The sequence below is a fragment of the Benincasa hispida genome, chromosome 10, assembly GCF_027475165.1.
Source record: "Benincasa hispida cultivar pf3 chromosome 10, pf3_genome.v1.1, whole genome shotgun sequence".
NCBI classification, from domain to species: domain Eukaryota; kingdom Viridiplantae; phylum Streptophyta; class Magnoliopsida; order Cucurbitales; family Cucurbitaceae; genus Benincasa; species Benincasa hispida.
The window spans coordinates 47,399,863-47,416,208 of record NC_143487.1 but is presented as its reverse complement, the minus strand read 5'-3'; the positions used below and the strand labels follow the sequence as shown (position 1 = coordinate 47,416,208).

The 16,346-nt window shown below is 31.7% G+C and overlaps 1 protein-coding gene across 1 annotated transcript; it reads left to right on the top strand.

Annotated features, from left to right (window-relative positions):
• Window positions 1-2,119: 2,119 nt before the first annotated feature.
• Window positions 2,120-9,113, top strand: LOC120088409 (Plasma-membrane choline transporter family protein). Its single transcript, XM_039045686.2, has 3 exons — window positions 2,120-3,579; window positions 8,107-8,452; window positions 8,568-9,113. The coding sequence occupies exons 1-3, from the start codon at window positions 2,498-2,500 to the stop codon at window positions 8,826-8,828; spliced, it is 1,689 nt and encodes a 562-aa protein (XP_038901614.1). The 5' UTR covers window positions 2,120-2,497; the 3' UTR covers window positions 8,829-9,113.
• The last annotated feature ends 7,233 nt before the right edge of the window (window positions 9,114-16,346 follow it).

Genomic DNA, 16,346 nt, shown 5'->3' with positions numbered 1-16,346 from the left:
ATCATATATAATTCAATTAAATTAATTATATCACATATAATGAATTCCTTCACTTAATTTGAACAATTCAAACTAATCCAAAATTGATTCTCATTAAATCCTTGTTGAGCTACAGATGGGACTTCATGGACCTGTAGCTTAAAGCTCCAATGGTAACTGAGTAATTAATTAAACCCCTTTAATTAAATTATTCAACATCCATTAACTGTGGATACTCCACTAAAGACCGACAGCTGCACTCTTTACACTATAAATATATTTATGTGTCCATTGAATATAACTAGTCAACAGTGCGATGACCCTTCACAAATTGCTCGTAAGTATATCTAGACCAAAATTACCATTTTGCCTCAGTAGTTACATAAGTACCATTGATCTCTCTAATCAACAATAAGTCATAGTCCAACTATGACCAAACTCCTCTTTAACCAAGAGAGGGTGTGGTATCATATTGTTCAAGCCCCGGAATCAGCCTTTAAGGGAGCAATTTATCTACTTTTCCTAACATTGTGAAAGAAGTGAATTCCATCTTATGTAGCTATGTTCCCAGTTCCCCAATCAGACGAATCCTCAAAATGGTAGGCTTATTGAGTCGACGATCTGGCCATTCTCACCCATACAAATCAAAGGACCGCCTTCATAGGTAGGAGTTCATAACTCATTCAAGATTCAGGTCATGTCACCTATGGTCATCTTGGTGAAATGTAAGTCTTAATTATGAACGACATTATATAATGAGACTAGTCATTTTGTAGTCCAGTCTTATATAAACTCTTTCGTATAGAATACCCCCGCTCACATGTATCCACATGAGCGATCAAACTCAGATCTTTTGTAGCACTTTACAACAATTGTAATACCTACAAAGCAGACCGTATTCGTGTTGTCACCAGGATAAGGTATCCAGCCCTGTCCAACTACTACAGACCAATTAGATTTGTTTTTAATTTTATTTTGTATCCAATAAGTCATTGGCTAATTTAATATTTGTTAAATTATTATATAATAAAACAATTCATTTTTTAAAATTTCAAATTAATTGAGGTTTTTTTAGTACAATTAGTCATTGATTTATTAGACATAAAATTGAAAGTTTTGGAATCTATTAGTCATTCTTAAAAATTACTTCAAAAAGTTCATGAGGCAACTAAACATAAACTTTGTGTTTAGACACTAAACTTGTAATACAATGTAGTTAAAATGATGGGAGATTTTCAAAAATAGAAAAATAAGTGACAAAATAGCTAAATTTTAATCTTCTTTGACAGAGGTTAATAGAAGTGTCTATCATGATAGAAATTGATAGAAGTCTATCATTAATAGATGTTGATAGAAGTTTATTAGTGTTTTTTTTTTTTTTTTTGCTATTTATGTAAGTAGTTTGAAATTTTTTTTATCTGTGAAAATTTTTCTAAAATCGTTAATATTGTAAAACAATCAATAATAAGTTATAAGAAAAAAAATCTTTTTTTTGTCTTAAGTTTTGGATCTAATTTCTATTTGGTCCGTGAGTATCGAAATGTTACACTTTTAATAAGTCTTGAGTTTGATTTACATTAGGGGAAAAGTAACATTGAACGATTATCTGAAAAATGGGCCCAATAAATTTCATTTGTTATTGTTTACTTGTATTCCGTACTTGTATTAACAAGTAGAGTCATACAATTACAGACCGCTGCCCAATTTGGAATTAAAAAAACACACATACACATAAACTGAGTGACGAGCAAAGGATGATCAATCCATTTGCATTTTGAAACTATGTTATTGTTACCGGTAATACACTGTTACAGTATGAAAGTACAAATATATCACATTTATTATTATCTTTATCGTTATTATTACTATTTAGGGTCGAAGTAACGATAATGGTAATGATAACAATAAATATGATAGATTCATAATTCTAAGTAAACGTGATAAAAAGCAATTCAATTACGTCTGTGATCTGATTTATTACGATTAATTAATCGATAGATTTTCATTATTATTATACCAATTTTTATAAAAAAAAAAAAAAAAATTATAAATATGTTGTAAATTAAAATCAAATCCAAAACTTACTAAAAAAGTATAACGTTTTTACATTAAAAGAAAAAAGGGGGAAAAAAAACTAATTAGAAACTCAAGTAGGGACGGAAAACTCGAGGTATACTGGAAAATCATAGACCAACAAAATGTAATGAGTTAGAATATGGATTAACATAGTGATGATGCAGAGAGGTACGTGTCTAACAATTAGCTTAATCCACTACCAGCTTTGCTCAACACTCTTGATCCTATCTCCATCTTCACTTTTCTCCTTTCAATGGAGCTTCTCCATTGCCACTGAACCCAAAACTCGTTTTACACGTTCCATTTTCACCTTCTTCTTTACCTTCCACTGTAAACCAGTCCAGAGCTTCATCAAACCATGTGCTCAAATCCCTTTCAACCTCACACCCTTCTCCTTCTTCCCTAGTCCAATTCCCCTCTTCCCCTTTTCCTCTCCCCTCCCATGGCTGCCTCTGAAGAACCCAACAAACCCACTTCCCTCTATGACTCCTCATCCGCCTCTCAACCCCTTCTCTCCAATTCCCCTCCTCCTCCTCCTGCTTCTCTTTTCCCTTATCCCTCCATTGACGACCCACCTCACAACAATCCCCATGAATCCGACCCTTCTCAGTACCTTCAGATCTCTTACAACTATGGCCATAGGCCTTTCAAGGATATCCCCATCCTCGTTCTTTTCGTTCTCTTTGTTGTTTCCTCTTTTGGGTTCGGGATTTTCGCCACTTTCAATCGAAACATCCATTACCCTGATCTCTCCTTCTATCACTTTGACTTTAAAACCTCCAATTGTGTTATGGACTCGCTTTCTTCTTCTTCTTCTTCTTCTTACCTCAATTGGGTTTCTCTTTACTCCTCTTCTTCATCTGTTTTGAAATCCTTGATTTGGACCCTTGTTGCTACTTTGATTCTGAGCTTACCCATTTGCTTTCTTTTACTTCTCTTGCTTAAACACTACACCAGACAGATTGTGTACGCTTTACTTCCTTTCTTCATCGTCGTTCCTATCTTCATTAATGTCTATTGGTTTGTTGCCTGTACGGTTAACCCCACTTGCAGTAATGACTTCCCGATGGTGTATAGGATTTTAGTTCTCATCTTCATATTCTTGGTGATTGGGGTAATCGTGTGGATATTTATCGTTAATTGGCACCGAATTGAGCTCACGATTCAAATAATTGGGGTTGCTTCGGATGCATTGTCGATGAATCTGGGTCTATTTGTGGCTATACCGAGTATGACGCTGGGGCTACTGATTTATTATGCGCCAATTGTTCTGTTCTTGGTGTTTGCGAGGATGAATGGGAAAGTTTTGCCCCATCCCCATGGATCAAGTGGAGAGTATACTTGTGTTTGGAAGCAAGATAAGTGGGTACCTGCTTACTATGCATTGGCGATTCTTACAATGTTGTGGTCTGCTGCTGTAACGGTGGAAGGACAAGTTTATGTGATTAGTGGTACCATATCACAGTGGTATTTCACGAAAGAAGAGGATGATACTCCAAGACGGAGCATTAGAAAGTCTTTAAGGTTAGTTTCTAATAATTTTTGTACTGTTGAATCAGAGTCATGGCTTTCTTGTTTTGAATTGATTTGTTAAGTAATTTGGTATTTCTTAATCTTTATCACTCTCTTCAAATGCTACATTATATCATTGAAAATGAGGATGGGGTTTATGCATGTATGATTTTGTATGGGCTAGATGAAGAATGATCAGTGTAAGTTCGTTGACCTCAATTGAGTGAAGCTGCTCTGGTATAACTTATAAGGAAAATGGAGATCTTGTTCACGTTGACGTTGGTAACACCCACCTAAAAGAAAAAATGAATTTCCAAACACACCCTCTTTAATGATGTCCCAAGCCTTTTTGATGAACTCAGTGGTGGAATCATCCAGATCAAGTGTGTTTTTCAATCTTCTCGGCAAAGCCATTGTTGGTCTCAGAACCTCCTCAATGGAAGGGGCTCCAAACTTTTTACTGCTCTTCTCCAGGAAGGTGCTAGTGATCCAACCTCCACAGGTAAGAGAATCCGCTCCCCTATTTAGTGTTGACTTGAACTAAGAAGAAGAGAAACTATGGTTCAACACCCTTTTCAGTAACTAGACTTACCATCAAACCATTTCCCTTAATGTTAGGATCTGGATCCTTATTGTGGGAATCTGCTCCCTTTCAATTTAAAAATATTTGTATGTTTTTGGATGGTGAATGGACTAGGGGGTAGACTAAGGTTCAAATTTGTGTAGAAGCTAAGGTTTTGGGGATCTAGACCAATATTGGAGCAGAAACACGCCTGGAGGCTTATGTGAAATGAAAGAGGAGCTGGAGGAGAAGACTAATAAGTTTGACAACAAAAAGGAGGCAATGTCTTTGTTCAAAGAAGAGAAGAAAGAAGGTGTTGAGAAGAACCTGTATTACAAGAAATTGATTCGAATCAATTTTTGTAGCTAATGGAGCAACAAGTAAAGGAAGAAAATAAATAGGTTAGGGTGGCTATTCCATAGAGACAAAGAAAAGGTATGTGATATATTATATTGGAAATTGGTGCTGGTTGAGTTAGAAAGAGTGGGCTGGGCTGAGTTGAATGCGAGGTTGCATTTAAAAAATGAATTGTTCCTACTCAATGGAAAGTTTAGCCTCAAGGACTAGGATACTGAAGCAAAGGAATCTCATTTCCCTGCCTCTGTTTGTGATTATTTCTAATGTGTTGAGTCGGGCTGCTAGGCCAAGAAGCTTTGATTTGACTGCTGGAAGGCTTTCAAATTGGTAATGAGAGAATGCATCCATCATTGACAGTGTGTGTATGAAAGTGCTCTGGTAACCAAGCAAAGCCTTGCTAAGTCTTCAGTCTTGGGAGTCAATCTAGATGAAGAGTTCTGAAGGCTGTTGATTTTTGTAATTGCTGTATGAAAGAATTTTGAGGAAGCTAGCAAAATGGAAGAATTTGACTACCTAGGGGCATCTGGCCTGGCCTTGTCCCCTTCTATGATATCCAGCATTTTAAGCTACTCTTGATCAATGTTTAAGCTGGAAAGAACGCTGCAATGCGATAGAAAGAAGAATTATTAATTTCCTGTTGTGGGGCATAATAATTGCCAATTCAGTAATATAGGGAATTGGTGCATTGCTTCACTTCCATCAGAAAAGCAGGATTTGGGCTATGGGAGTTTAAAGAAGAGAAATGATGCCTTGTTGCTAACATGGTTATCAAGATTCCTGAAGGAGCAATGGAACTTTTGTTCAAGATTATAGCAAGGAAGTACAGATTGAACGACTTTATGTGGTTCACACTAAAGAGATGAAAGCTGGGAGTTTCAAATTCATTAGTGGAATATTGCAAAACAAAAGAATTCAATCAAAATTTTCTCAACTCTTAAGCTTGGAGAACATAACAGCATATGTTTTTGGGGAGATAATGATGCTTCAATCACCTTGCAAAGTTCATATTGCCTAAAGTTCATGGTCTGGCAGTCTCAAAAAAAGATGAATGTCAAAGGTTGCAGGGGATTGAGAAATCAGGTCTTGGAGAATAGGGTAGTAATGATACAAAACCTTGTACCTGATAAAGAATTTGAGAAGGAACCTACCACGACCACCATCCGTGACCTATTCTCGTTCTCTTCCCTGCTCGGGAAGGTGGAGCAAAGAAAGGTGGCTTGCTTCTCTCCTGGACAGATGGTAACATATGTAGTGAAAATTTAGGGCTACCACGAATGAGAGATAAACTCAGAGGAAAAAAACACTCTCTTTGCGAGGTCCAAAAGTGGAAAACCCATAGCATTTCCTGCACAAAGGATTAAATGTAATGCTGTGCTTTCCTGGCGGAGTTTTAGGCAGCAAGAGACTTTAGGGCTTCATGGTTTAGAAGTTTGTTTCCTTTTTTTTTTTTTTCCCTTAAAAAAAAGGGTGGATGTCGAGTGTTGCAGGAGATTAAGAAATCAGGTCTTGGAGGACAGGGTAGTACTGAGGCAAAACCTTGTACCTAATATAGGACTTGAGGAGCTATGGTGTAGGAAGGAGTAGAAAAGTTAATTAGTTTATTGTGTTTGTTAACTTGTTAATTTAATTAGTGATTTAAGATCTATAAGTAACTTCTATTGTTAAGGCTGTAAATAGCGCACTTAAGGTTGTCTTGAGAAACCTTTTTGGATGTGAGAAATACAGAAATTTTGTTTCAATAGAGTTTCTCCCTTCTTTGGTGTGGATCTTCTGATTTTCATGAGATTTATTTCCATCTTGCTACACCTGCCACATCAAGCTATCTGACATGGGGGTGGGGTGGGAAGGAATGCCTTGTTATCGAAAGCAATACTTTTTGGACTCTTCATCCATCAGGGAACTTCTCCATTAAATCATTATTCAGGAAGCTTGCAGGATTGAGGTGGAACTAGGAAGGTTTTGGAAGTGACGTATCCACAGTAACCTAGAAGGAGAAGGGTCCAGAGAAAGTAAATTTCTTCTCTTGGACTCTATCTGCAAGGCACGAATAATTCCCTTCTTGGTCCAAAATGGTTTGTTTTATGGAGAAAAAAGTTCTCCATTTTTTTTTAACAAGGAACCAAATGTTTCTCCACTTCCCCGGTTGTTATGGGTTGGTGCAGTTAAAGCTATCATTTCAAAGATTTGGTTGGAGCATAATCAAAGAATTTCTAAAAGGAATATGTTGGTTAGATCGCTTTTGAGTCGGAAAAATTGAAGTCTTCTCTTTGGTGTTCTTTTTTTTTTTTTAATTTTTATTTATTTATTTTTGTGGTGTTTCCATGCAAGATATAGGTTTAAATTGTGATGCTTTTTATATTTCATTGTCTTTTTTATTTTTTCAAATTTCTTTATTATTTCCACCAACCTAATTTTTATTGCCCCCTCCGCCAAATGGACTATTTGTCCTCATCACTCACTCTAACCTTGCCTGACTAACAATCTACCACAGTGTTAGTGAAGGAGATTTTGGTGAACGCTCCCTTTCGTGATAAAAGAAGAGTCTTGTGGTAGGCTTTTTCCTTTTCTTTTCTCTCAGGAATGTGGCTTAAGAGAAATAGTAAAATTATTAGAGGTTTGGAGAGGTCTTTGGAGGAGGTGTGAGAAATTGTGAGGTCGAATGCATCTTTATGAGCATATGTTAATTGGTCTTTTGTAATTGTTAGCTAGGTGTAATTCTTTTGAACTGGAGTGTGTTTCTGTTGTGAGTTGAGAATTCCTTTTGCAAGCTTGTTCTTTGTATATCATCGTAATTTTTTTTTCATTTTTTCTCCATGAAAGCTTGGTTTATACCAGAAAAGAAAAAAAAAAAAAAAAAGGAAAAAAAGGCCCATCGCACAACAGTCAGCAGTCAACTGTAGAGTTAACCAACTTCTCTCCTAGTTTTCTTCCTTTGTGGGTAGATAGAGTTCTGAAAGCTTATCACATGATAGCATTATAAAGGGTTAGGCTCTAATACCCAATCTGATGTAGTACAGATATGGAGCAACGGAGCTAATTTAAAAGAGAGGGAAACAAACTTTGATCTGAGTTTGGTTCTGGTATCAATACTATATTGAAAAAGAGGGAAAAGGATGACTGAAAATGTTATGAGAAGGATAGAGAGACGATATACTCTTGTTCATGTTCCTTGCATTGATATATTGGCAACCTGATTGCAAGTATATTTGAACATTTTCTTACTTTTTCATGCACTCTTTAACTTTGTCATTGCCAATCTTTCTAGTTTGATTGTATTAGTTAGCTTTCTGACTTGCCTTTTCTTTTTCTAGATGAGAATGCCTCTTCTGCTTCACTGTTGATTTTCTTTTCCTGGTTCTTTTTTGGAACTTGCTCAACTTATAACTATAATATTTATGAATGTTTGAGATGGTCACTTTGTTTTGTATTGGGACAATGCAATGTCTCGTGTCAGACAAGGTTGGGATCAGGAAGGTGCTGTTGACTGTTGATTTTGGGAATATCTATATATACACAACAACGATAAGGGTCTTAACAGGAGAAATGCCTCATTATCTGATGAAAGATTGTGGCATCATTTATGATTATTGATTCATGTGCTGGTTTTTGCCCACTTGCAGGAATGCATTTGGCCCCTCTGCTGGCACTATATGTTTATCTGGTTTACTAATTCTCGTGGTGCGTGTTGTTCGTGCTGTGGTCGATAGTGCAAGACAAGAAGATATTCCCGGGATGTTCAACCTTATTTTGCGTTGCTGTGTAAATACATTTCTGGCAGCTGTTGATTATCTGAACAAATTTGCAATAACTTTTGCAGCAATAACAGGTGAAGCTTACTGCTCATCTGCAAGAATGACATATGAACTTTTGAAACGAAATCTCCTCTCAACTGTTTTTGTGGAGACAATCTCCACACGTTTGTTAGCTGGAATCGCCTTTGTCCTCTCAGCCATATATGCAATCGTGGTAAGTAAACAGAAAAGTCCTGTACTTTTGTTTAGCTGTGCACATACGAGTCAAGAATTCTCTTTCCCCTTAGTCATTTCTCTTATATTCCTTTCCTATGGTTGTGTATTTGCAGGCTTGTGCTATCTTACATGCTGTCAGTCATCTTGGGGTTAATACATACCTCATTGCTGTTGCAGCATGGCTGCTCCTGACCGTAGTACTCGGATTCTTCATCCACGTACTGGATAATGTAATCGAAACTGTGTACGTATGCTACGCTATTGACAGGGACAGAGGTGAAGTGTGCAAACAAGATGTGCATGAAGTTTATGTTCACCTACCAATTAGCAGGAATCATAGATCATCTCTGGTAACTACTTCACTCCTTGTATAATAAATTAGTCCTACAATTAACATGGTATGGTTTTTCTGATGACAGTGTTTGGAATTGCAATTTTGTGTATAATGAGTTGTTACCTTGTACATTTTGAGCCCCTTTTTCCCCTTTTAAGTTGAGTCTTTAGTGGAGAAGATTGCAAATTTATCTCATGAAAGTAGAAGACAAAGTTTTAGGCCTTGTTATTTTATCATTCCATCAATTGGTGATTAACTTGTAACTGAAGGCAGAGCCCTTGGTTTTTTTTTTTTTTTTTTAAAAAAAAAATTATATTTTACAACATCCATGTATGTACTTTTTTCTTCTTTCTTTCTTTATGAAGTCTCCGAGCTTCTGTGCACTTTTCATATTTATACAGCAAATTTTGTTATGGTTAGGATGAAGCAATGATGATAAAAGATTCGGGCTGTTATTGTTTATTTAAACCTCAAATCATTGAAATTGCAATACCATGTTAGTTGGATCACTTCTAGGCTGCCATGGAATGGATTTTATAATAATAAAGTTAACATTAAAAAAAAAAAAAAAAAAAAAGTATTCGTGGGTTGGGTTGGATTGAAACACTTTTTAGACTTGACCAAATTATTCGGATTGTAAATTTTTTCAACCCAAATAATCCTTATTAAAAAATGAACCGAACCCAATCCAACCATGAAATATTTTGGTTGGGTTGATTTGGGTTAATCAAGTCATGAAATTATTTTATTTTAAAAAGAAGCAAAACGTAAATATGTAAATATCTAATTTAATTATTTTTCTATAATTAATTAAGATTAACAACTCAATTTCAATTTATATAGTGAAAATTTTATTTCTATAGTGTAAAGAAGAAGAATAAATTATTAAAAAAATTAGAATTAAATAAAATTAAAATCGATATATGTATAAATAATTGTGTTATAAGTAATAAAAAAATATATTTTTAAGTTAATAATAAATTCGGGTTGGTTTGGATTATATTAAGTGAATCCATGAACTAACCCAATCCATAAAATTTTTATTTATTTGAATCCAACCCAACTCAAATGAGTTGATAACTCAATCTAAACCACACGGGTTGGGTCAGGTTGATCGATTTTTTTGGGTCATCAAGTTTTTTGAACACTCTTAGTTCTTGTTGCTGTTTTCTTTTCCATCATCATCAAGTGTAAATAGTTTTTGAATTTTAAATATTCTTGAAATTTGTCAATGGTTTGAAAAATACTCTTTTTTTGTCATTTCATAAACGTCTCGAAATTATCTTTGAAGTAAATATCTTTTAGAATGTTAGACGAAATATCAACGAGAAAGTTACTAAGATGTTTGCGAATCCATTTAAATACATGAACTTTTTGCCCAATATTCCAACTATTTTTCAATTTTGATAGATATTTAAAATGTTTATAAAATGTCAAAAATAATATTATAACTTTTGAAAGAGTATGGATATCTTTTAAACATACAACAATGCTGAGGCCTCAGGAACAGGAACATTGTACAAACGATTAAAATTATTCATTGTTTGAATGAGATGCATTGAGTTAGATTAAACAAATCAATCTCCAAACTAAACTTGACCCAGGAACACTGTTATGGATTCATTACAGACAAGAAGCAAACAATCTATGAACAGTAAAAGAATATCACAAATAGAATGGGAAGGGACAAGTTCATGTTATAGGCAAAGACATTGTATTTTGAGGGAATACGGTGTTGGTTCTGGATGTTATAACAACTCAAATAGTTAAAATCATTTTTATCATTTTTAAAATGTTTGATTCTCAAATGGTTTCAAATGGTTAAAATCACTCCAAAACAGATTCTTATCATTTAAAATTGTATATGAAATTTGTACATAAAAGTGATTTTAACTATTTCAAAATTACTCTCAAACATGCAGAGCAATCGAGAACCACATAAAGAAATTAGAGTAATTCCATTAGGAAGAAGCTATAAACTTACTCTCAAACATGCAGAGCAATCGAGAACCACATAAAGAAATTAGAGTAATTCCATTAGGAAGAAGCTATAAACTAAAGCCCAAGATTTGTTAAGGACACAACTAGCAGATAAACATCACAACCTCCCTTTCCCCCCTCCTTCCTTCTCTTTCATCAATCTTTTTTCTCACCTTCACTATTTGCCCCACATGTCTCTAACTCTCTCCTTTCTTTCTCTTTTCTTCTACTTTTTAATGGACTCTTCTCTTTGTAATCTATCTCTCTCCTTCTCATCAAACTTTATCTCTTAAACTCGACGTTCTATTTGCCAGCTGAACCACTTCATATTTTCACAATAGTATGATATTGTTTACTTTAAATTCATGTCTACATAATTTATTTTTGGGAAGCATAATTTTTTAGTCTCTAGATTTTAGGTCTAGTTTCTATTTAGTCCCTGAATTTCAAAATGTTGTACATTTAGTCCTTAAGTTTTGAGCTTGGTTTCAATTTAGTCCATAGGTTTCAAAATGTTATGAGAGATTTGAGTTTTGTCTCTAATTTTCAAGATCTAAATTCGAGCTCGATTTTTCATTAAATATTGATTTTCAATCATTAGTGTTAATCTCTATTAATTAATTTTAAATAATCATGAAGTAAAATTTTAAATTTAATTTTAACAGTGATGAAAAATATTAAACTTAGTTATCATAATTCTTTTAATTAATTAATAAATAATAACACTAAAAACGAAAAATGAGTGTTTATTAAGAAATCGAGGTTAAAAATGTAGATCTTGAAATTTAGGGACCAAACTGAAACAAAACTTAAATCTCTTGTAACATTTTGAAACCTCTAGACTAAATTGAAACGAAACTCAAAACTTAAGGACTAAGGTCCCGTTTGGTAACCATTTGATTTTTTGTTTTTGTTTTTGAAAATTAAGTCTATTTCATCTACATTTCTTATTATAATTTGCATATTTTTTAAGTACAATGATTGAATTCTTGGTCAAATTCAAGAAACAAAAACAATTTTTCAAAGTTATTTTTTTTTAGTTCTCAAAATTTGGTTTAGTTTTTTAAATCATTGGTGAAAAGTATATCAACAAAGTAAAAAATTTGGAAGTATAAGTAGTGTTCATAGATTTAATTTTCAAAAAATAAAAAAATAGAATGATTGCCAAATTAAGCCAAAATATTTAACATTTTAAAATTTAAATATTAAATGGAAATTAAATCCAAAACCTCAGGACCAAAAAAGTATATTTCCCTTTATTTTTTGTTTTAACCAAATGACTTGGCATAGATAGAAACATTGCCATAGAAAAGTTGATAGGGGTGTTATGTTCATATCTCTAACAATCCTTTCCCATAACAAAGTACTATTTATTTTTGGACAATTTGATAGTTTGCCTTGATCTTAGCGATGAATTCTTCTTCCTCCAAGCATATCATTGGTATTATACAGTTCAATCATGCATCACACATGAAATGACTACCATTTTCAAGACATTGTTCGTATTTCAAATAATTTTAAAACAATCTTTCAAGGGGCGATCATGTTATTTTACGTATCGCATAAACTTAGCGATGAGATACAGATTGGTGTTGTAAACCATTCAAAGGTCAGAAACTAAAAACAATGTACATAAATTGAGAGTTACTCAAACTACAATAGTTAGGGAAACATCCCCACACAATGGAATGATGGTAAGGATTTTCTATCACTTTGTTCCTCTAGACAAATCCATGGAAAAGCTCAAAACACCTTTTTAGAAGCAATAAAGCATCGAAATTAGTGACCCAAACATTAATAATAATATATATTATAAATATTAAAATGATTGCCCAATTTGAACCTAGTCCTCTTATCCGTGATTTGTTGCATAATGCATTGGCTCATTTATACCAATAGCTTATTTTATTTTATTTTATTTTTTTTTTTGGGAAAAAAACACTTTTTTTTAGGTCTTTGCTCGAGTTTCTATTTTAGTCTCTATGTTTCAAACGGTTGTACATTTAGTTTTTTTTTTTTTTTTTTAATTCTGAGTTTAATTTCAATCTTAGTCTCTAGATATTAAAATTTTATAATTTTATACTTGATATTTGAGTTTTGTTTAAATTTGGTCCATAAGATTCAAGATTTACACTTTTAACCTCCACTTTTCATTAAATATTCATCTTTCATCATTGCATTAATGTTTATTAATTAACTTAAATAGTTATGAAGCTAAATTTTAAATTTAATTTTAATAATGATGAAAAATAGTAAAACTTAATTAATTATAAGTCTTTTAAAATAATTAATAGACATTAACTCTATAGATGGAAAATGATTCTTTAGAGAAAAGGCGAGGTTAAAAGTGTAAGTTTTAAAATTGAAGGACTAAATTGAAGCAAAACTTAATTCTCAAAAGTAAAATTGTTATATTTTGAAATCCAATGACTAAATTGAAACATAACTCAAAACTTAAATATTAGATATGTAAAATTTTGAAACTTATGGATCAAATAAAAATTATACTTAAAAGTTAGGGACCAAAATGTTATTTTTCCGCAACCTAAAAAAAAAACTTTTGGTATAATTGAGCTAATGCATCATGCAACCAATCTTGGATAAGAGGACTAGGTTCAAGTTGGGCATCATTTTAATTATTTTGAGTGCATATTATTATTATTATTATTATTATTCGATGTTTGGTTCGCTCGCAATTTAATGCTTTTTTCAATTTCCAATTTGTTTTCTTCATTAAAATAATAATAATAATAACCCTTTTATACCTATACTTTTTGAATTTAATTGATTCGGTTTTTTTTTATTCTTATAATTCTAATTTTATTTTTTTTCTCTTTAAAATTTAAGTGATTATTTTGGTCTATGAAGAGGGTAATAAAAATGAAAGTAGATAAACTAAAGAAAAATTTTTACAAATAAAAAAAAATTCAAAATATTTATAGAAATAACAAAAAAACACTAATAAATACTTAAAGACTTTTATCAGCGTCTATCACATAATATCAATGATAGATTTCTATCAGTTTCTATCACTGATAGACATTGATAGATTTTTATCCGTCTCTATAAAAAAATATTAAAATTTTCTATTTTGTATAAATATTTTCCTTATTTTTTTATTTTTGAAAATTTTCTAGATTAAAATGATATTTTTTAAAAATATAATAATGAAAATGAATATTTTAAAAATATAAAAAATAAAATGAGTTAAAGTCAAACATATCGATGTCAAAGATAGTATTTAAAAGAAAGAAAAAAAAAGAAAAAAAAAAAAAAAAGAGAGAAAAGGATCATTATATAAAATTATTTTGGGCTTTGCTTTGACGCAAAGACTTTTTGTATAGAGAGACACAAAGAAAGAGATATAGAGAGGATGTGGCTGTGTCTGTGTGATCGGAAATGGGACCACTCTACCCTTTGCCTCTCTCTTCTTATGTTTATTTTTTCCCTAATTCTTTTTTTTTTTTATTTTTTTAACTATGCTCTTACAATTATGTATTAATTGGAATAATTATACTAAAGTTACATTATTCAATTTGGTCTCTACCGTCATAAAATTTCGAAAATTTGATTGATTTGAACTTAGTTTCCATTGGATCTCGAGCTTAGTTAAAAATATTTGTAATAAATAGTAAAATAAACGAAAAATCTAAAAGTATATCATTTCTTTAAAATATTTAAAGATATAGAAGTGTTAACCAGTCATTTTTTCTAATATTCAATTCTATCCATATTTGTCTTGTCTTGTTGCACACCTTCTTCTTTCATTTTTTTAATTTTTAATTTGATTTTCTTTCTCCAATTTTTGTTTTCTTTTTTAATTTTCTTTCATTTCTCCAGTTTTTACTTCTTCCCTTTCTTTTTTATTTTCTTTTCTTTCTCCATCTTTTCTTTTTTTTTTTTTTTTTAATTTTCTTTCCTTTCTCTTTCTTTTTCTTTCCTTTCTTTTTTTATTTTCTTTCATTTATCCCGTTTTTCTTCTTTTCTTTTCTTTTTTTTAATTTTTTAATTTTCTTTCCTTTCTTCAATTTTTGTTTCTTTCCTTTCTTTTTCTAATTTTAATTTTCTTTTCTTTCTTTGGTTTTTACTTCTTCTTCTTTTTTTTTTTTACTCTCTTTCTTTTTTTCAATTTTTTCTTCTTCTCTTTTCTTCTATTTTCTTTCCTTTTTTTTCTATTGTTTCTTTTCTTTCTTTGGTTTTTTTTTCTATTTTCTTTCTTTTTTTGTCACCTTTTGCTTCTTCCATTTCTTTTTCTTTTTTTATTTTCTTTCTTTTTTCCAATTTTTACTTCTTCCATTTTTTTCATAAGAATTATGAGGCTGAGTTTCCTACCCAAAACTTGAAAATACTCAATTCATAAATGGCTTAATACTAACAAGCCAATCAAGAAGTTAGTTATTATAACGAAACATTAAATATAAATAGCAAACGAAAACGGATTTGAAAGAAACTACTCTTTTTAGTTTTCAAGTTTGCACCATTTTTAGAAATATTTCTTAAATGTTTGAAATAAGAACTAAGAATAGCTATTAAATAAGTTTATTTCTCAAAAAAATGAGAAATGCGAATGATATCAAACAGGCCAATAGTTTTTTTTTTTTTTTTTTCTTTTTGTAGGGCTTTAAGAGTATGATGTCTATCAGTAAAAACTTGGAAAGGTGGCATAGATGACCCAAAATGAAGGGCATAAATTAAAATATTTGTTTGTGTATCGTAATATTTATGTATTGATAATATCAATTATTAGTGATATTAGAGTGATAGAACTTACATAGATATCAGTCATATTCATGTATTAGTGATATTGAACTTAGGTGACATCAGTGGCAGAAGACTATTAATGATAAAAGTCTGCTATTGATAATCACGATAAAAGTTTCTCAATAATAGCCACTGATAGCCTTAAGTGTTAATCTTTCAAAATTGGTAGTCACTAATGAAAGTCTATCAGTGATAGCCACTCATATTTTCTATTATTGATAGCTTAATCTTTGATGATTTTTTTCACAGTTAATAGTCACTTATAGAAGTCTATCATTGATAGTTAACTTAGTGAATTTAATTAATAAAGTTGAACCTCGAAATAAAGTATAAGTGAAATGCCTAGAAGTTATCACTAATAGCATTTTATCAGTGATAAAAGCTATCAACGATAGCATATTATTTTATGGTAAAAAAAATGATAGAAGTTATCTCTGATAACATGTTATCAATGATAGAAGCTATCATCGATAACTCTGATATAAGTGATATCAGAGATATTGTGATAGAACTTAGATGATATCCATATATTGATGATATCAATGATATAAAAGTCAATTCCATTTTATGAAAGTGTATCATTGATAGCCACTACTATAAGCTATCGGTTATAGCCACTGATAAAAGCTATCAATGATAGCTATAACTATCAGTGATATGACTTAGGTATATATCAATTAAATGAATAGTATTAATGATATTGGTCATATGACTTAGGTAAATATCAGAGATAGTCACTTATAGACCTCTTGTTGATAGACCTCTATCATTTATAGCTTTAAATGCTAATCTTTGAAAAATGATAGTTTTCTTTCAA

What these genes read in the sequence shown, in the direction of transcription:
- LOC120088409 (XM_039045686.2), top strand. Translation starts at nt 2,498, where the DNA reads ATGGCTGCCTCTGAAGAACCCAACAAACCCACTTCCCTCTATGACTCC. An exon ending in AGCATTAGAAAGTCTTTAAG is followed by an intron (nt 3,580 to 8,106) that starts GTTAGTTTCTAA and finishes GCCCACTTGCAG; the next exon opens with GAATGCATTTGGCCCCTCTG. An exon ending in CAGCCATATATGCAATCGTG is followed by an intron (nt 8,453 to 8,567) that starts GTAAGTAAACAG and finishes GTGTATTTGCAG; the next exon opens with GCTTGTGCTATCTTACATGC.